We start from the raw sequence: 22,165 nt of genomic DNA on the forward strand, positions 1-22,165 counted from the left end.
ATAAAAATGGAATAGGCTCGGGAACGGGCCAACGGATCCACACCATTCTTTCAGTGTTTCATTTGTGCAGGGCTCCGACGTGTTCGTACGAAAAAATAGTTGGAAAAATCGACCGGGAACGCACCGAAAACGAGAAAGTTTGAAATTCCATTTTGCGGGGCATTTTTCTACAGAGCTGCATATCAAAAAACATAGTAGGCAGGCAGAACGACGTTTGCCGGGACAGCTACACTCAGCGAAGTAAACTACCAAAATTCATCAAAATACCTTATGAAATTTAGCCATAACAGTAAATTATGGATGCCATAAGAATACCTTATGAAAATTGAACATGCTTATTATGACCTAATTACATAAGATAAACTTATGAAAAGAGCAGAAAAATCACAAAATGATGCAGACTGGAATCGATCCATGAACGTCGAGATCACTGAGCTCGTGCCCAACCCACGCGGCTATCGACGCTTGAGAATATCGTGTTGCAAAATGTGTATAAAAGCCAAACTGTGAGTCGATTCTGCGTCATAGACCGACCTTATGAAAATCGTTCTAGCCGTTATGAATTGTTTAAAGGCCATTTCATAAGTTAGACCTTATGATAACCTTAGGTTTATATGCCTAAGTGTAGTAGAGAATATATTTAGGCTTACTCCTCCCAGGTAAAGGGGATTTTTTTTTAATTCTTCAACCACTTAACCTAATTTACAGCTTTTTTGTCCACTAGGGCACTGCGTGAGCGATTCCAATTGGCGGCTGCACTTACACTTTTTGTACAGCGCTTAAATGTATTATATTCTAATTCCACTAATTTTAATTCGAACTGATAGCCTTTGCGCTACTGTCACTTTTCTACCCTGTCCATGGTAGAATGATAAGCACGATGTTGCTGTGTGGCTCTTATTCCATTTCCAGTCCGATTGGGGGTCCATTATGAGTTGCCGTTAGCCGATATCCAAGTTTCCGTGTCCGTAAGAGCAAATGCTCAGAAGAGGGTCAGGTGTCAGCCGCTTTCGGATGGAAGAGCAACTGACGAAAAATTGCAAGTACCGGGGCTGGGACGGAACCCATGACCATCCACTTATGAAGTGAACGTGTAGTCACTATGCTACGGGCCCCGGCATGTAAAGGGGATATCAGAGGTGTTTTAAAGCGTTTCATGAACATTTCGGCGGTTTTAGAAGAGATTCAAGACGATCCAGACTGATTACGCTTGTACAGGGGATGGCCAAAATGTTTGGGATAGGCAACTTTTTTTCTCCCACCAAAAAATTCAACATGCTGTAACTTTTCATAGAGTGCATCAAAAAATCTCAAATTTTGACTGTTTGTCAACCTATTATGTGTGCATGATTGGTACAAATTTGGGCTCGATTGATTAATTTTTCGCGAAGTTAGAACCGTTCGCTTAAAACACTATTTTTAAGACAACTCATTTTTGAGCTGTCATAACTCGGAAACCAGTGAACCAAATTGAATGAATTTTTTAACGTTTATCAACAATATATTGATACTCAATACGACGTTATAAAATGTAATATTTTCTCACGGCGAATTAAGTAATATCGGGTTGAAATTTTTACCCATATAGACGAATTTCGCGCCAACTCGACCAGCGGTTGGCAACACCCTCTCAGAATCGAATGAAACTTGGTGGGCATAAAGACTAGGTTTTTATAAGCAACTTTGCATACTTAAATTTTCGAAAATTTTCAAGAGTAACATTTGAAGAGGGCCTAACTTTTTTTCGAAGAATTTTTTAAAATCGATGTAACTCAAAAATGACAAGACCTATAGAAAAGTGTTGTATGGGGGACTTTTAGAGAATTGTCCAAGCTTTCATGAAAAAATATTTTAAAAATTCTAAATACATTTTTACACGCTAAAAGATACATTTTTAAAATTAAAAGTCAATTTACAGAAAATGCCCACTTTTTTATGTTTTGTAATTTTTTTTCTAAGAAAGTCAATATTGTTGCCTAACTTTCCTCCATACATCACAAGATGGGCACTTTTAAGGAAAAAAAGTTTTTCTAACAAAAACTTTTTCATGTTATTTTTTTAGCGTGTTGCGCATTAACTCGTACAGGATGTATCAAGAATCCTTATACCCATTTAATAACACTCAATGGGCATTACAACTTTGTTTGATTGGGTGCCATCTTTTTCTTGGCGTTACATCCCAACTGGAATAGAACCTGTTTCTCAGCTTGTTTTGATATCTGAATGCTTAAAACAGCATTCTGTTTGCTGAAATTGTATTATTGTGTGCCTAGAACCAGTGAACTAACATCATTATTAGAAGCGAATGATAAAGAATCGGTTTTATTTCAACAATGGCTAACCACTGATCGATGCAATTTGGGAACTATTATTAAGACTATAGACGAGTTTGTTACGTATTTTGTAGAAAAAGTTGATAAGCTTATAACTCATGATTTCATTTATAAAGAACAATCCTCATTTTTGCGGGATAAAAAATAATCTCTTAAACAGGGTGAAGTATTAACAATTTGTGACTTTTCAGAAAATTATTCATTTATCATTCAAAATTCAGCTCAAGCTTACCATTGGAATAATTCTCAAGCTACCATTCACCCCTTTGAAGTGTACTACAGAAAAGAAAATAAGTTGGAAAACTTGAGCTTTATAATAATATCTGAAGTACTTACACACGATACAACAGCAGTTCAGTTATTTATATCAAAACAGCTGGATTTCATTAAACAATCGATTGATTTCTCAAAAATTACTTTCATGTCAGATGGAGCAGCAGCTCATTATAAGAACAAAAAAAAATTTGCCAGTTTGTGCAGTTTTCGGTCCAATTATGGATTGGAAGCAGAATGGCACTTCTTCGCAACTTCACATGACAAAGGTCCATGTGACGCTGTTGGAGGTACTCTCAAGCGAATGGCAAAACGAGCAAGTCTTGCTCGAGATTATGGAAACACAATCACAACTCCTCGAGAACTGTATGACTGGGCAGTTAAACAGTCAGATATACATATAACAAAATTGAATTTCTGCTTTATTTCAAATGAACAATATGCAAAAATGACGGATGAACTTGAAGAACTATACACATACAGTCACGTAAAAACAATACCTGGTACACAAAAATTTCATTCATTTGTGCCAATTTCTGAAAATCAAATTGAAGCGAAGAAGTTTTCGAATTCAAAAGATAATCCAAAAAAGTTTACTTTGTTTCAGATAGACTAAAGATCTAATATTCAAAAAACGTTACAATAGAATGTATAAAAGAAGGATGTATATATTGTAGAAAAGAAAATAATTGAATACACATATACATATGTACATATTTCATCAATACACAAGCGTTTTCATTGATATAAAACCCTAAAAGCAAATTTATCTTGAGCCCTTTCCAATATCAAGCACGTTTTCAATGTCAAGCACGTTAAGATATTAAAAAAGTAGTTGAGCCCATTAAGTTTTAATGGATTGTCATTAGGATTCTGGATACATTACTGTACGATTTAATGCACAACACGCAAAAAAAAATAAAATGAAAAAGTTTTTTTTAGAAAATTTTTTTTCCTTAAAAGTGCCCATCTTGTGATGTATGGAGGAAAGTTAGGCAACTATATTGTCTTTCTTGGGAACAAAAATTCAAAACATAAAAAAGTGGGCTTTTTCTGTAAATTGACTTTTAATTTTGAAAAGATATTTTTTAGCGTGTAAAACATTTTTTTATATTTTTTAAATATGTTTTCTTGAAAGCTTGGACAATTCCCTAAAAGTCCCCCAAACATCACTTTTTTGTACAACTTATCATATTCGAGTTATATTTTTTGTGAAAAAAACGGCTAATGCGCAACACGCTAAAAAAACTAACATGAAAAAGTTTTTGTTAGAAAAACTTTTTTTCCTTAAAAGTGCCCATCTTGTGATGTATGGAGGAAAGTTAGGCAACAATATTGACTTTCTTGAAAAAAAAAATTCAAAACATAAAAAAGTGGGCATTTTCTGTAAATTGACTTTTAATTTTGAAAATATATTTTTTAGCGTGTAAAAATGTATTTAGAATTTTTAATATATTTTTTCATGAAAGCTTGGACAATTCTCTAAATGTCACCCATACATCACTTTTTTGTACATCTTATCATATTCGAGTTATTTTTTGTGAAAAAAAAAACGGTTAAAGAACTTTGACTCTTTTTAAATGTTAGTCTAGGTTAATTTTGAAAAAACAAAATACGCAAAGTTGCTTGAAAAGGTAAAGTCTTGAAACCTACAAAATTTCATAACATTCTGAGGGGGTGCTGCCAACCCCGAAGACGAGTTGGTGCGAAATTCGTCTATAGAGGAAAATAAGTAAAATTAACAATACCACACAAAAATTATTAAATGTGTTTTTCCTTCAATCTAAATAGGCTCTAATATATCCGATTAGATATAATTTGAGAACAAAAGTGGAAAATCTTTGGATATCAACACTAAAAATTATTCACATTAATGTAAAAAAATTACATATTTTCGAGAAAAGTCCAAAAAGTGTCAATCCATGATAACTTTTTTCAACGTTTAAAAAGTATCTATGTTTTAATAGTTTGTGAAGCATTTACATATTGTTAGTGTACGTTCAAAATTTCATTCAATTCGGTTTACTGGTTTCCGAGATATGACAGCTCAAAAATGCGTTGTCTAAAAAAAGGTGTTTTACCCGAACGGTTCTAACTTTGCGAAATATTAATCAATCAAGCCCAAATTTGTCCCAATGATGCACATATAATAGGTTGGCAAACAGTCAAAATTTGAGATTTTTTGATGCGCTCTATGAAAAGTTACAGCATGCTGAACTTTTTTGTGAAAGAAAAAAAAGTTGCCTATCCCAAACATTTTGGCCATCCCCTGTAGATCGGACGACCTATATTCAATATGAATTTAGGTCTTATAGTTATTGTTGTAGATTCGATAACTAATTCTCAAGAAAAATAATTTGAAACCATTAATACTTCCTCATTCGTCATTTCAACCCTGAACACGTCCTAAACTCCCCTCAACTCTACTCGCTCCTTTTTCTCCTACATTAACTTTCTCCTTATCTTAAGTAATTAGGTAATGTTACCTTAATTGAAGAGGAAAATTTTTCAAAAAATCATAATCTTTGAACGAGTGTACGGATTTTAACTTTTTTTTATTTGTTTGAAAGATATTGAATTTTTTGAGCCACTATGATTTTTTTCAGATTTTTAGAATTCTATTTCGATACTGAAAATCAGTTTCTAAGAGATTTTCCGACATAAACCCCAAGTGATTCGACAAATCGCTCCCATACAAGATTCAAATTGATTTATAAATAGGTTCACGGGCACCAAAATTCATAAAAATTTGGATTTCTGCTCAGTTTGACGTGCAGATTTAGAATATGGTATTATCTCAACACCGCTAAAGAAGTCAATTGAAGTTTTCAGGAAAAATACGCTGAAAAGGACAGACTGCGTTTATGTACAAATAAATTGCAAATATATATTTTTTTCACATTTACGCTATTTTAGGACCAGAGAGATATTTATATTTTTATCGGAAAAACATCGGACGAAACACATAAAAAAATCAGAGATATATGTTTTATTGTTTTTGAGATATGATAAAAATACAAAAAAGGACATCCCTTTTGTCCGAAACCATGGAAACGTGAAAAAACCTGATACGTATATTTGCATTGGTTCGATCCCAGCCCCGGCACTTTCGTCAGTTGCTCTTTCCCCCTAAGAGCAGCTGACACTGACCCTCTTCTGAGCCCATAGCTAAAATGAACCCGGATACTTGGACATCGGCAAACGGCAACCCATAATGGACCCTCAATCGGACTGGAAACAGGAACAACCAATAGCCACACATCAACATCCTCGTGCTCATCATTCTACCATGATAGGGTAGAAAGTGAAAGCAGCGCAACGCAACCAGTTTGATGTAGTACAATAAAAAATAATACATTTAGGCGCTGTACAAAGTGTATGTACAGCTTCCAATTGGGATCGGTCACGCAGTGCCCTAGTAGACAATAGAGCTGTAAAAATTAGGTTAAGTGATTGAAGAGCAAAAAAAGTATATTTGCAATTGTATTGCACATAATCACAGTCTGTCTCTTACTGCGTGTTTTCAGGAGAACTCCAATTCAATATCTTTCAAACAAAAGAAAAAAAGAAGATTAAAATCGAACAACTGCTCCAAAAGTTATGTTTTTTTTTAATTTATGGTTTTTGAAAAACCTTGATTTTTAGACCACTCTATCTGAAAATTGGTCAGACGAATAATGAAATAAAAAATACGGGTCTAATAATTTTCGATTAACTACAAACCCACCTAGTTTAACGGCAATCAACGTTGCACTATATCAATTTTCTATGGAATGGCTGGAGATTTTTCATATTTTTTGTAATGAATATAAAACCTCAAATGAAGCTGCATATGAAAGCCTTAGATGTAAGCTGTAACAAAAAAAAAAAAACAATTCAAAATGCTTCATCAGGTATATATTGAAATAGGGGAACTTAAGTATTTTCGGCAGTTATGTTCTTTGACGAGGGGTTTTTTGAAACCTGTTGAAGTCAAAGTTGGCCTCAAATCTTTCCCAACTATGGTCAGCATTCTACCAGTAAAAAAAGTTTGCTAGCTGCAATTAGTTTTTTTTATCTTTATTAGAGAGGGCTGAAAGTCCTCGGCTGGTTTGTCCCTACGGCAATTAGTTGAACTTTTGATAAGTTTTGTTCTTAGATAAGTTTACCCAAAAGTTAGATTAAAATCTATTTTCTGCATAAGCCACGATAACTAAATGGTGTCTTCAGCAAAGTTGCAGATAATATCATGCAGAAAAATGTGGCCGAATGCGCTTTTGCTCTACCTTTTGAAATAAGTGATATATGATAGATTTAGTATAAGCAACCCCTTCAAATCTTAAAAAACTACTAAATCCTTTATGGTGAAGATATGAGGAAGCCACACCTCGAATTTTCAAGAGCACAAATCTGAAAAACCGAATATCGGTTGGTGCTGAAAAGTTGATCGATTGGTTACCCGTTGATGGTGACCAATCGATTAACTTTTCATTGCAAATCGACACTCGGTTCTTCAGATTTGTGCTCTTGAAAATTCGAGGTGTGGCTTCGTCATATCTTCACCTTATATCTTGGATGAGGTTTTCGTGGCTTCTTTCCAAGCAACGAAAACCATTTTAGAAGAGGCTTAACCTACTTAGTGTTTATTTCAACCTTAAAAAGTGAGAAAATGGCAATTTTTAAACTCAGTTTAAGCATCGAAGAGATAAAAAGCAACTTATCAGTTGACCTATATAAGATAGCATTTTTATTCAACTATTCATTATGCTTTGACTTTTTTGCAACTTTTTGCAACTTTGCGAGATATCTCATTATAAAAATGGTAATTTTTCATAGGAAAACTAAAAAAATCACGTAGAAACAATAACAATATGGCAACACTGTCTTCAGAAAAAAGATGCATAGAAACACACTGATGGCACAAATGTCCCGAATGAAGGATAACGTGCCTCTGGAGCCGGCCTTCTGAAGATATGAAGCATTTAGTGGTTGTTCAAGGTTTGAAGGGGTTGTTTATACTAAATCTAATATCGCTTAGTTCAAAAGATATAGCAAAAGTGTCTTCGGCCACATTTTTTAGCATGATATTATCTACATCCACAAATTAGCTGAAGACACCATTTAGTTATCGTGGTTTATATAGAAAATAGATTTTTATCTAACTTTCGAGCAAATTTATCTAAAAACATAATTTATCAAAAGTATCTCTTAAAAATATGTAAAAACTTTGAAGAACATCACTTTATATTATTTTAACATTTTCACACTCAAAACGTCCACGATGGTGTTTATCGTGATTTCAACCACTTTCCAGTTTCTCGCAGAGTTTTTCCTTGAAATAAGGTTTTTGCTTCCATAAATAACTCCTTCCGAGATTGTTAACGATTTCCAGTTATCGAGTGTTTTCACGGGGTCTCTGCTACATTGTGCACCCCCGGACTTTTCTTCCAGAGTTTCTCGCTGGATTCATCCAGGAGTTCTTTCCAAAATATTTCCGAAGCTCTTCCAGGATTTTCTGGTATCGGGATAGTATTCCAATAGTTTCTCTAGGGTTTTTTTTTCAGAAATTCATCCAGAGACAGTTTTCAGATATTTCTCGTGGATTTCCTTACGGGATTTCGCACGTAGTTTCTCCAGGGATTACTTTTAGAGGTTTTAAGAGTTCCTCTTTAAATTTCCTTAATATTTCCTCCTGGGATTAGTCCAGGCAGTAGTCCCAGAACTTTTTTTTTTTCGAGATGTCCCAGTTTCTTTCAGGATTTTGTTCGTAGTTCCTCTCGAGATTTCTCCAATAAGTCTTTGCGGAGATTTTCGCAAAAATTGACCGGGATTCCTTCAAATATTTCTCCGGGAATTTATTACAATAAATCTGGTAAGTTACCGCAGGAGATATTCCGAGAAAAACTCAATTTTTAATGAAATTCCAAAGAGAAGCATATCTAAAATCTCGGATTATTTCTGGTAGGGATTCCGGGGGAAGAGCTCTGGGAATAATACCGAGAAAATCTATAAGAAAATAACCTCAGGTGGAACACTGCAAGAAATTAGATAATCAACTACAAGGAAAGCCTTGGTGAATGCCTGAAGAAAAATACAGCACGAACTTCATGTGAATTACCAGCAGTAGCTCCTGCAGAAATCCCAGAAGACTCTCTAAAACATCATAGGAGAAAGTCCAGCATAAATTGCAAGAGTCATCCCAGGATCAACACCGGAAGGAATCTTTCTCTAAGAAGCTCCGAGAGAAATCTCAAAAGAAATCCCGTGACAACCTTTGGGAAATATGCCAGCTGAAACTTCTGAAGAAATCCAAGGAGAAACTCTTGAAAGAGGTAAATTTCTTGGAGAAATCACAGCAGAGTCTTTGGAAGAAATTTCGGAAGGAATCTCTGCAGAAAATTAGGGAAAACTTTCTTGAAATCGTTGAAGGAGCTTTAAAAAATCCCAAGAATATCACCTTCAAGAGGAATCCCGAGAGAAACACTAACAGAAAACTCGCTATAACATCTGCGGTATTTCATGAGAGAAACTCTTGTGGAGATCTCGGGATAAATCCTGGTAGGAACTGTGGAACTGTGCAATACTGAGAAAACCTATAGAGAAATCCTTTATGATCTGTATGAAATTCAATCGGAATTTCGGAATCTAAGAAGATTCTCAAGGAAGAATCCCGGAAAGAAATGTTCGAATCTTGGAAAAATGCTGGTAGGAATCTGGAAGAGTCTCCGGAAGTAATTCAAATAGGAATACCTAGACAAATGGCGTGAAAAAAATACGAAAGGAATCGAGTGAAAAACCCTGGGAGAATTTCAAGAGGTATTTCCAAAGAAATTAAAAAAAGAAACCCTCACAGAATTCCAAGAAAAATCGTTGCTGTCGATTTTCTAGATGGATACACTAACACTAAATAATCAAAAACTTAATTCCTTTCATTTTGAGGCTATTTTTTGAGTTTCAGAATACATTCCATTTCACAAGGATTAGTTTTCCAAAAACCTGAATATTTGTTTGATTTCTTATAGAATTTAAGAAGTTGTATGTTCATGAGGACATTATCGCTAGAACACTTGAAACGGTGGCAGAGCTGTACACCCGCCTGAAACGCGAAGCAGCAAAGGTCGGACTGGTGGTGAATGCCTTAAAAACAAAGTACACGCTGGTGGCGGAACCGAACACGACCGGATCCGTCTGGGTAGTAATGTTACGATAGACGGGGATACTTTCGAGGTGGTGGAGGAATTCGTCTACCTCGGATCCTTACTGACGGTTGACAACAACGTGAGCCGTGAAATTCGGAGACGCATCATCAGTGGAAGTCATGCCTACTACGGGCTCCAGAAGAAGCTGCGGTCGAAAAATATTCACCCACGCACCAAATGAACCATGTACAAAACGCTAATAAGACCGGTGGTCCTCCACGGACACGAGACATGGACCATGCTCGAGGAGGACCTGCAAGCACTCGGAGTTTTCGAGCGACGCGTGCTAAGGACGATCTTCGGCGGTGTGCAGGAGAACGGTGTGTGACCCACGAGCTCGCTGCACTTTACGGCGAACCCTGAAGGTGGCCAAAGCCGGGAGGATACGGTGGGCTGGGCATGTTGCAAGAATGCCGGACAACAACCCTGCAAAGCTGTTGTTTGCAGCTGATCCAGCTGGCACATGAATGTGTGGAGCGCAGAGAGCACGATGGGCGGACCAGGTGGATCGTGACCTGGCGAGCATTGGGCGCGACCGAGGATGGAGAACGGCAGCCACAAACCGATTATTGTGACGTACCATTGTTTTTTTTTGTTTTTATTTATGTGTATTTTATACTATTGTTGATTATGTCTTATCTTAAAGGTGATGTTGAACAAATGAATGCTTGTAATGATGACTTTAGTTGAGACGCTTTTATTAGGAGGGTAACTTGATGAAATAGATGTTCATTTTTTATAGAATAACGTTCACCAAAGAGACGGTAATGTCAATTGATATTACCTGTAAAAGCACTTATCTCTGAAAGGGATGTCGTGTCTCTTTTTTACTCAGTAAGTTCAACCACATGTTTCTCGTTCACAACTGATTTTCAGCTTAGATTCTAAATTTTTACCACTTCCTTCCCAACCCCCTTCGGGCATCAACCTAAAACGGAGATATCATAACCACTCCAATGTTGCAACCCGATAATCTTGTTCCAATCTGCTGTTTCCCGAAAATTGACCAACGACCACCATTCAACGAACCTTGTTGATGGGGATGATGCTACCACGAACGAGCCAACCTCACCGGAGCTGATCCCCAACAAACATGTGGGGCGGGAAAATGGGTTGAGCAAGCGAGCATAAGAAGAATGTGAGCACTTTCTCCCTGGCTCATGGCTGTCTGTCGTTCAGGGGACGACGACTACGACGACGATGACCACCACGCTAAGACTAATGGGTGTTATCTAATCCTGCTTCATCAATTTGGATTAATTTCCGGGTTTTTCGGTTATTTTGGAAATGCTACCCTCTTCTCGGAAATAAGGTGATGATGTATGCCTTGATTGGTGGGCGTCGTGTGGGCGGGCGGTGATCATTAAAATTTGACCACTCTCGGGGAGCTCGGGGAGCTCGGGGAGCTAAGCTTCCTTCTGGTGGATGATGCTTCTCGAGGATGAAATAGAGAGACGATTCCCGATGTTTGTCCGGTACGGTGTGCCTTTTTCGAGTTCTTTTTTTTTTTGCTTGTATAAAGGAGTACTCATACTCGTTTCCCAAACCATAAATCTTCGATAGAGGTGTCCGGTTGTTTTGTCCCCTAGCGATGCGACAGAGGTATGATAGGTATGATACTCTCCAATAGGGTGTGGCTTATTGCTTGAAAATTTTCGAATATTTCAGTAACAAATTTTGAAAACGACGTATACTCAATGGTGTAGCATTGATTATACGTCGTTTTCAAAATTTGTTACTGATTTGATGTCGTATGATTTTGTGGCGCCTTGAAAATTATAAGTAATTCAATGGCTTCCACTTTTATTCTTTTTATATTTTGATTTTCTTGAGAATTTTCAATCTTTTTACTTGTTTCTCTTTCAAAATGATCTGCTAAAAAGTTTGTAAAACGATTTTTTTTCTTATTTTTTCAAATACGGTGTCAGTTTTTTTAAATAATATTTTGAAAATCCTTCTCAAGGACGCATGTGCATTTTTCAATCTCATTTTTATTTACCAAAAAATGGAAGTTTTCATGTGATTCGATACTAGAAGAGCACACAAATTTCAGTTATCAACAACTTTTTAAAAATAAGTCGCACCCTACTCCCCAGGTATGCGATTATGAAAGATGAACACCGACAAAGCATAATGGCGCACTCTTTTCCTCGCACGGCCGCTTTGCCCAGTGGATATGAATATTTCGCAAATTAGAAATAGTGACTTTTGTGCAATATCGATGACTTGTGAGCTGTGACGCCAGTCGATTGTATAGAGACTCTATCTGACTCTAGCTTGGCTAGTACCTAGAGTGGGATTCGTTTACGATGCCGCCCGGGACCGATGCCTCTTTATCGTCGGCCGTTTCAAATGTGGGATATAAAACGTCTTTGTCGGGTCAGCAGAGAGGTGTGTGGATGGGTCTTTTGAATAGTGTTGCTCCGGGGATTGAAATCATAAATGATTATCAATAAAGCTCGGTACTCGAGGCTTGCAGTATTCAAAGCGGTTGAAAGGCGTTGATGGGAAGTACGCGACGATCGGTAATGATGCAAAATCACTCTTGCAATATTTGCAAACAAACAAAATACCCTCCCTTAGAGAAAAACGATACTTACGCATGATGTTGCTGAATAGGTCCTCCGCGTAGCCTTGGGAATCTTTAAAGCCACCTATCAGCTGTAGTTCGATTCTACCCTCAGGATAACCGAAGGCAAGTTCCTGGACGCGGGCGACCATCGTCGAAACAGCCTCATCGGTACCGTTGCCATCGAGGTGAGCTAGCGCCACCGCACCGGAGCCTGTGAATAAGATAAATCATATATTTCATGTAAATCAGTACCACAACTTATATTTTATGTATCTCTTGGTAGTAGTGAGTCCATAGAAATCGCCCATCTTTAGCATTCCAAAAATCATTCACCGAGATTCGGAAATCATACACCTCGTCGTACACGACATTCCATAACATCGAACCCAGGATGAAACCTTGCGGGACTCCTTATGTGAAAGCACTTCCGAACTACCTCTGTGTCTTAAACTAGTACTCGATTCAGGAAATAACTTCCGAGGATCTTGTACAGGTACCAGGGTAACCCCAGACGAGGCAACGCATGGGTAATAGCCAACCAACTGGCACTATTGAACACGATCCTTACATCCAGAGTCACTACTGCACAGCAGCGAAACCCCCTCCTCTTATACTCTTATGGCTGTCCTTGTAATCTACAGGATAGCCTCTACGGAAGGGGACGTCGATTCCGGAAGCCGTACTGGCTACTCGAGAGACCATTTACACCATCGGTGTGCCTCAGCATTCTGCTGAGGATGATCTTTTCGAACACCATCCCCCCGCCGTGTTGATGAAGCATATTGGTCTATATGTCGGCGGGTTTCCCTGTCTTTGATAATAGAATCAAGTTCTGCCGCTTCCAAACCTCTGGGAAAACTCTCTTGTCCATGCATTTCTGCATAGCAAGCCTGAACATCCCGGGAGCCACTTCAATAGATACTTTTAAGACCAGGTTCGGAGCTCTGTCCGAACCTGGGGCCTTACCTGCACTAAGGGACTTTGCTATCCCTTGAATTTCCTTGTTGGTGACCTCAACGCCAGCCCGCGTTTGTCCTACGAAAGGAGGTCAAGGACTAGGATGAAGCGGGAGAAATACCCTCCAATATATCTGGAGACTGCTCTATTGGAACCAGTAACCTTTTGTCTTGGCCATCACTATCTTGTACCTAGGCATCACCCCACGGATTCGCATTGGCACTCTGACAGAGGCTTTCAAAGCAGGCCTTTTTGCTTTCTCTTATCTCGGCCTTGCGTGAACACGGCTTCCAGCTCGTCTACGTGAAACATCAAGAAATCCCAATGCAATTTTGCAAACAAACTTTAGAGGTACAAATCTGACGAACGATGTATCAAACCAAGCCGCACTTGTTTATCCTGGCTTTGCTCACTTGCAAAAAGAGGCAGCTTTTCCAAATCGAGAGTAATTGTTTACGAATTTTCAAGCTTGGTGCTCTTGAAAACGTGAGTAGGGGACTAAGTCGGCTATTGTGGCAGCCATGTTTGAGTTCTCTGAAGTTTCTCCTTAAACCGAGTAGGTTTCGTTCATGTCGAAGCGGTTCCCTAAATATTTTGTCGTTGAAGTATGATGTCCTCAACCTTCGAGGGCTTGGCCTTGGCCTGGACGCCTCTTCCTCTACCGCTACCCGCTGCATGCTGTTGTTGTAGTTGATACTGAAGCGAACGGCCAGGTGATCGCTGTGAGTGAAGTTGTCGTCTATCTTACAGTTCGAACTACTTGTTAGGCCAGGACAACGAGGATAATCGACTCCGCACCGTTCCGACTAAAAGTACTCTTGGTACCGACGTCAGCCAGGTCCATATTCAAGACGTTCGAGTATCTACTCTTCTTCTTCTTTCGCTCAACTATAGCCCAGGGGGCGTCCCAATTTAGCGTATTCAGTAATATAGTCATTTGGCGGCAAGAGACATATTCAAGAAGCTTGAATCATGGAAAAGAATTCGTTTTATAATTTGGCGGTATCAACAGGTCATTATAAATGTCAATTTCTTGATTTTGCTTTGGCTGACCAAGCCATGTGGGAAATTACACTGTTGAAAATGCTTTGACATCCATGTGCACAACAGAACATGTGCTCGATGAACAAATTGAGATTTGAAATTATGAAAAGAAATCCACGTACTCCGGTGAGACTCGAACTCACGACTCCCAATTCGCTAGACGAAGCGCCCGTCTAGCGAATTGGGAGTCGTGAGTTCGAGTCTCACCGGAGTACGTGGATTTCTTTTCATAATTTCAAATCTCAATTTGTTCATCGAGCACATGTTCTGTTGTGCACATGGATGTCAAAGCATTTTCAACAGTGTAATTTCCCACATGGCTTGGTCAGCCAAAGCAAAATCAAGAAATTGACATTTGTAAGGTGCTACGGTCACCCTTACCGTATTCGGTCGGCCGAGGACCGACCCGTCGAGAGTCCGACTGCACACTAATTGCCATACCAATAAGTGATTGGGAGGCAGTGCCCGAAGCTCTCGACAATTAAAAATAACTTCCTCTCCCGCTTTGACATACATGTGCACAACAGACAATGTGTTAGATGTTCATCTAATCCCATCCGAAGGGGGTTTGGATTGTGAAAAGAAGATAACCATGTGCGATTGTGGAATCGAGTTCAGTTCTAGGCCTGCTGGCGACGGAGATAGTCGAGTGACTCCGTAGCTTGAAGGAATAGAAGCGCCCGTCTAGCGAATTGGGAGTCGTGAGTTCGAGTCTCACCGGAGTACGTGGATTTCTTTTCATAATTTCAAATCTCAATTTGTTCATCGAGCACATGTTCTGTTGTGCACATGGATGTCAAAGCATTTTCAACAGGTCATTATAGTTAACTCGTATTTTTTCGAGCGCCCTCATAAATTTAAGAAGTTACCAGAGGCTGTTTCAAAATGTTCAGCCTTATAGGAAAATTCTCCGTTTCCAGTGTCAAAAAAGTTTTATTCCACCTTCCTGAATTAATAAATCGATTTTTCAAACTATTCTGCATCCTCATAAAAATATGAATATTACAATTTACTCTATATGTCAAAAAATATTATGTTTCATACATATTCTAGGGATTCGATCAAAAAACTCCTCTGAATTATATAAATTTTCCAGTGATTCTTTCAGAAATCAATCATCTTGGGGGCATCCATTTAGTACGTCACGCAAAATCTGAGAATTTTGGACCCCCCTCCCCCTTCGTACGGATTTTTTGTATACCTAATACATTGCTTGTCACACTTTCGGTAACCCCCCCCCCCTCACCCCTATGAGCGTGACGTACTTAATGGATGCCCCCTTGCGAGGTATTCTGAAATTTTTCCTAATATTTTTTAGAAATTCCTCCGATGAAATTTTTTTTTTAAAGACAATTCACACCGTCTTCAGCCAGAGGCTGCACAGACTGAACACATTACTTACATTAGACAACGGACAAGACACAGAACACCCAGTGGCCCAGTGATGAATTTTTCGTTTGACGAAAAGTTTCCACCGACTGGAGCGGGAATCGAACCCACACTCCGAGGCTTACGAAACGCCTAGACGACTGCCGCCACTAACCGCACGACCACGAAGGATTCTTCCAGAAATTCCTTTACATGCACTCTTTCAAAAAAAAAAAGTACCAAGGAACCATTTATAAATTTTCTTCGGAATTTCTATTAAATATTCCTGCAAACATTTCTCAAATGTTTATTTTAGAAAATCTTGCAGGATTACTTCAGAAATTCCTCAATGAATTTCATTAGAATTCCTTCAGAATTTTTTCGAGAGATTCCTCCAGAAGTTACAGGAAAGATTCATTCAGAAATTCACGGATTGTCTTCAATTATTTCTCCATTGATTTCATCTGAAAATATTCCAGTGATCTCTTTAGGAAGCTTTCTTGAAACCTTAAGTAATTCTTGAGCGAATCCTTCTAGAATACCTGCGAGAATTTCTTCAAGAATTCTTCCAGAGATTTCCTTAGGAAATAAACAGATTCATTCATATTTATTTTTTTCTGAAATTCGCTTAAGATTTATCCAGAAACTAAACGAGTTTTTGATAAATCCTTCCATGGATTCCTTCCAAATTCCTCCAGAGTTTCATGAGATTCCTCAGAAAATGCTCCATAATCTGACATTTTTACAGGAATAGGACTGAAGATTTCTTTGAAAATTCCTTTATTAATTTTCATCGAAATTCCAACATGAATACATGATTTTTTTCCAAAATTTCTTTAGATTTTTCTCCAGGGACTCTTTCAATATTTTAAGGATTTCTTAAGAAATTTCAGCAAGGGATTTATTTAAAAGTTGTTCCATGGGTTTTTTTCTTCATAAAAATCCGCCACCTTTGAAACAATCCTGCGCAAATTACTTTAAAAGTTCCTCCATAAATTCCTTGAGAAATTTCTTCAGAGATTCCAACAGAATACCCTACAACGGTTCTTTTTGGAGTTATTCCTGGCGGTTCCATCAAAAATATTTCCTGAAATTCCTTCAACGATATTTCAAGAGTTTTTTAAGCAGACCTACCAGAAATTGGACAAAATAATACTGGAGGAATTCTCAAGGATCATCTGATTCCCTGAAATGAATCCCTGGACAGAAAATGCCTGTGAAGATTCTTTCAAAAAACCCCAAAAAAATCTGTAGCAATCCCTGAAAGATACAGAAAAACTTGTAGTTAGAAGACACAGAATGTTGCTAATTGACAAATTGAGAGATGCATTTTTGAAAAAAATCGCGTTCTGGTGGGATTCGAACCCACGACCCCGTATTTGCTAGACCGGTGCTTTAACCAACTAAGCTACAGAACAGTCTGTGTCTTCTAACTACAAGTTTTTCTGTATGCTTATGACATACCAGCAAATCTGCTAAATGCCAGTAAAGGGCAACATATATCAGTGTAATCCCTGAAAGAACTCCTGGACATACCCCAGGAATAATTGCTTCGAAGAATTTATTGAACAATTTATCAAGATATGACTGACAAACTTGCTGATTCTTTTTTTCAGTTTATATTTTTGTATCGCTGATTTTTTAAACCATAATCGTGGAGAAATTTTTGATGAAATTAATGAATAAATTTGTTAAGCGAATTTTTTTTTATGGAATCTCGCAAGGAATACTAGGAAGAACTGAACAATGCTTTGCACTACCTCTGGTATATTCTGGTACTCCTAGTATTATTTCTTAAAAACATATGGAGAAGTTTGAACGAATTCTTAGAAGAAAAAAACTGAAAACATCCATAAAGGAAGTCATGCAATAATCTCTGAGAGAATCTGCGAAGAAATCTTTGGAGGAATTTCTGCTAGAATTTCTAGGTGTAACCCTACAAGAAACTGTAAAGAAATGTTTTTCGGAATGGCATTTTTTAGGGAATATTTGGAGGATCACCTAGAACAATTCCATGGGAAACCCGCAGAAAAAATCCAAAAGAATTTCCAGAGAAAATTTTAGAAGAATTTCCTTCAGAAGTTTCTAAAAGTAAACAATTAAACATAAACTAATTACTGAATCAATCTTTGAAAGAAATGTGTTAAAATCTGTGCAAGAACTTTTGGAGGAATGCCTCAAGAAATTTCAGAAGAAAGCAGTACACTAGTTTCAAAAAAGAATCTTTTAAGGTATTTTTTTATTGCTAGGGAAATTTTAAAATAATAATGGAGTCAAGGACAATAGACCTGTCTACATTTTCAAATATTTGTGTTTTTTCACAATTTCATTCCCATATTTAGATAAGCATCTTGAAAGAAGTCAATGGCCAAAATGTCAGCCAAATGAAACATAAGAGGTGCACCGAATCAATTTTGTGTTGTTCGAGTATTACAGGTCGGACTAGATTATCCGGAGTCGGGTTCTGATGCTTCTCGAACCTATCTGGGAAACGGAATGCTTTATAAAGCTGAGCGAATTTCTGATGAAAACATATTCCGTTACTTTTCGTTGACAACCTGGAAATGTTAATGGCTTAGGTTTAGGATTTAGGTTTAATTCCGACCGAATTTGGACGAATAACGTTTTTCCAAACACGTGGACGATGCCTTAAGGTTAAACAGCAGATAATTAAAACAAAATGGCTGCCACAATGGCCAACTTCAACCCGTACTCACGTTTTCATGAAACCAAATCTTGAAAATTCGTGAATAAATTCGTCTGATTTGGATTATCTGCCTCTTTTTGCAAGTGAACAAAGCCAGGATAAACAAATGCAGCGTGGTTCGATGCTTTGTTCGTCAGATTTGTGCCTTTAACATTTTATAAACAGTTGAAGTAAGATTTCTTGATGTTTCTCCGGGCGTTTGTTACTTTCGGGTATTTGTCATTTGGGCGTTTGGAATTTGGGCGAATGGTTTTCAGGAAAATGTGACATCAGTGTTGGTAAACTCACACTCAAAGCACACTCATGAACCGCTCCCGCGTGAGCAAACTCGCACGCGATTCTGAATCGTTTTCTCACGCGCGAGAATTTCATGCAAAATCTCGCACTCACGAGTCAAGCGCCGAAATCTCGTTCGCTTGTAAAACGAATCCAAATCAATTTGAACGGCATTCAATGTTGTTGTACGCTAGATTTGCTTTTGTTCTATCATACAATCCTAAAAACTTCGATGTAAACATTAAGAACACCAAGAAATAAAGAAATGAGTGAAATCATGAGTCAACTCATGCATGATTTTTTCGGCGGTGGGTTTGGCGAGTCAAGAATCGCGCGTGAAACAACTCAACCATGAGTTTTGAGAATTTGAGTTTTTACCAACACTGTGTGACATAACCAATTGGTTAATCTCCAGAATGATTTTGTTCTTCTGAACAACTTTGCCGCAGACGACACTTTCCATCTGCTTTCGATTCCAAGATAGAGAAGTCTAAAACTTTACTTGACAACTAGTCCGTTGATAGATTACGACTGTTCTTGGTGTATTCTTTGGAGAGTTTCTTGGCTTTTCAGTCCGATTGTGAGATCAAAAACACCTTATGTTCTCTTACTCTGACGTTTCGAACCATATCGGATCTTTATCAAGGAATCTGTATTTATTCGGAACATTACAATTATTTTCGTTTTACAAGACACTTTACGAACAATTAACACATTACCGAGTTTTTGATCGTTTTTTTCGTCATGTAGATTTTTCAATCTTTCAACCGTCATTCGATATTCTAGCTACAAATAATTAACTGTCAGTCTTTTTAACGTATTTTTGTCAAGTTTTACTTACTTTCCAGTCCGTTTTTATCCGGAAAATCGTAACTTAAATCACTTGTGATCGGGATTCGGACCTCTTTCCAAATAAATACAGATTCCTTGATAAAGATCCGATATGGTTCGAAACGTCGGAGTAAGAGAACATAAGGTGTTTTTGATCTCACAATCGGACTGAAAAGCCAAGAAATTCTCCAAAGAATACTTGATAGGTAGTGCCACCTAGCGGTGAAATCACCAACCAATTGGCTTCTTTAACGGTGTTGAGATAATTCCATATTCTGAATCTGCATGCAAAACTGAGCCGAAATCCAAATTTTCATGAATTTTGGTGCCCGGGAACCTATTTGAAAATCAATTTGAAGTTTGTATGCCCAAGTAACAATCTTGATTCTATTTGGTTTTATTTGTTTTTATGATAGTTTTATCGGAACATTGTATATTCTAGTTGATCTTATCGGAGTATCAGCTGAGCACAACTATTCTTCGTCAATATGTGGTTTTAAAAACACCTTCAAGAATACTTGAGGTTCAATTCATAAAACCATAAACACAACAAGAACTGTTGAACTTATTTTCCGTTTTATAAGGCTCTTGTAGTTAACTTCAATCATCCGTTCTTGATCAAGAGCAACTGTTCTCGCATAAGAACAGTTTGGTACATGAAAAATACAAGAAAAAACTCAAGCATCAGATTTTGATTCTCATCGTTCCATTATTGCTGCCAATCAGGAACACCTACCCGGAAACCCAACCGCGACGCGGTGCGGTGCAGTGCCAAGTTCCTCCGGTTGCAGCATCCGAAACGAGGTGGGTTTAGTCATCCAGGACGTCGATTCCCGTGAAATCCGGGTTCCAATCATCGATCTTTAAAGTCAACAACTACTTACCTGTTGGAAATGCTGACCGGAGGAATGGAGCATACCGCATCAAGGCTGGTTATCGAAAAAGATCTGCCTGGTTGGCAACGGTACCGGGGTGATGATAAAATTAATCGGACGAAATTCAGAAAATCCACCGTGGTGCGATAATTTATTGTTTGTTTACAATTTGGCGAACATGATTTATTACGTTCTCGGCGGAGTTTGCATAAACCTACATCAAGAACGTTATAAACCTGAGTACTCTTGAGAAATACTTCTCACCTTTGCTTAAGATGAAATAAATTTAAGACGTTCTTGATGGAGGCCAACCTGGCTGCATTGAGAACGTTATAAATACTAGTATTCTTGAGTTATGCTTTTAGCTCTGGCATGAGTTGAAAGAAGTTTAAGACGATCTTATGGTGATGTTGATTAAAACCATCGATAATGGACCGACCACCGGCCTAGATTTCAATGGAAGTCATGTTGAGAAAACTCATGAACAATGTTCGCATGACCAGGAATAATATTTTTAAATATTTTATTAGTGCATTATAATGGAAGCGCGTTGCAATTTTTGGAAGTATCTTGCAACATATATACGATGAATTTTGCTTGGCATTTGGGATCCTTGTTACACCACGGAAATATTTCCGATTTATGTAATAAATTAATCCCAATTACAATAATATGCCATTTACATTGTTTTTTTTTTCAATTTATTTCATCAAACTTTTATGTCGACATAAAAGCTGCATCAGCAATAACACTGACAAATTTATTATCGTTTTATCGTGCACTTGAAGAATTCTACAAGGAGAGAGCAATTCGCCTTGAAGACAACTTAGGAAGTACAACAAGTTTTAAGAGAAATTGAAAAAGAACTCTCGAAGAGCATCTTAGGATGGGCCTCTTTGGTCTTATGGCGGTTTTATGGTTTAGTTGATGTTGTTTTGCAGAGCAATTTGGTTTATGCATGGTTTTAAAGCACAGGTGTTGAAGAATACTTCAAAAGCATTATAAAATTAATTTTGTTACTTGGGTGGGAGCGATTTGGCGAATCACCCCTCGTCGCATTTTGTACTAGGCGGAGCTGTCAAGCAGTTGCCCAGCTGTCAAAAGGTGATTTCGATAAATCTCTTCGAAATCGATTTTAGGTACTAAAATAAAGTTCTAAAAATCTGAAAAAAAAAATCTAGTGGTTCAGAAAAAGGTGCTCTTTCGTAGAATCAAAAAATCAATACATTTTTCCTAATTAAAAAACCCAATTGGTGAATCCCTCCAGAATATTCTTGTCCTTCTGAATAACTTTTCAGAATGTTCATGTTCACCGTCTTCAGCCAGAGGCTGCACAGACTGAACACATTACTTAAATTAGACCTCAGACAACAAACAGAACACCCTGTGGCACAGTGATGCATTTTTCGTTTTGACGAAAAGTTTCCACCGACCGGAGCGGGAATTGAACACACCTTCCGAAGCTTACGATACGCCTAAACGACCGCCGCCTTTAAGCGACCGGCCACGAAGCCCACATCCACAGCATATTCTTGTCCTCCTGAAAAACTTTGCCGAAGACGTCACTTTTCTATCCGCTTTCGATCCCGAGATAGAAACTTTGCTTGATAACTAGCAACACCCTCAGTTTATGGACGGTCTTTTGTAGATCGATCAGTGTTGCCATCTAAGGTCATGATGCAAAATTGTTAATGGCCACACGTGATAGCCCTTGGCCAGAACTTAAACTTTGCCGAATTCTTGCGATTCTT

General features: G+C 37.9%; 1 protein-coding gene and 1 long non-coding RNA gene across 2 annotated transcripts in view; one reads left to right on the forward strand and one right to left on the reverse strand.

The window, feature by feature from the left end:
• The window catches only part of LOC109408720 (protein N-terminal asparagine amidohydrolase), a 97,359-nt gene that overhangs the window by 11,838 nt on the left and 63,356 nt on the right, over positions 1-22,165 (reverse strand). The window contains exon 4 of the mRNA XM_029874959.2: positions 12,385-12,567. Within this exon, the coding sequence (XP_029730819.1) occupies positions 12,385-12,567 (183 nt within the window). The remainder of the gene's footprint in view (positions 1-12,384; positions 12,568-22,165) is intronic.
• Positions 14,525-22,165, forward strand: part of LOC134289462 (uncharacterized) — a 209,586-nt gene continuing 201,945 nt past the window's right edge. Inside the window, exon 1 of the long non-coding RNA XR_009998535.1 lies at positions 14,525-15,171. This is a non-coding gene — a long non-coding RNA (uncharacterized LOC134289462). The remainder of the gene's footprint in view (positions 15,172-22,165) is intronic.

The sequence above is a fragment of the Aedes albopictus genome, chromosome 3 (genome assembly GCF_035046485.1).
Source record: "Aedes albopictus strain Foshan chromosome 3, AalbF5, whole genome shotgun sequence".
Classification (NCBI taxonomy): domain Eukaryota; kingdom Metazoa; phylum Arthropoda; class Insecta; order Diptera; family Culicidae; genus Aedes; species Aedes albopictus.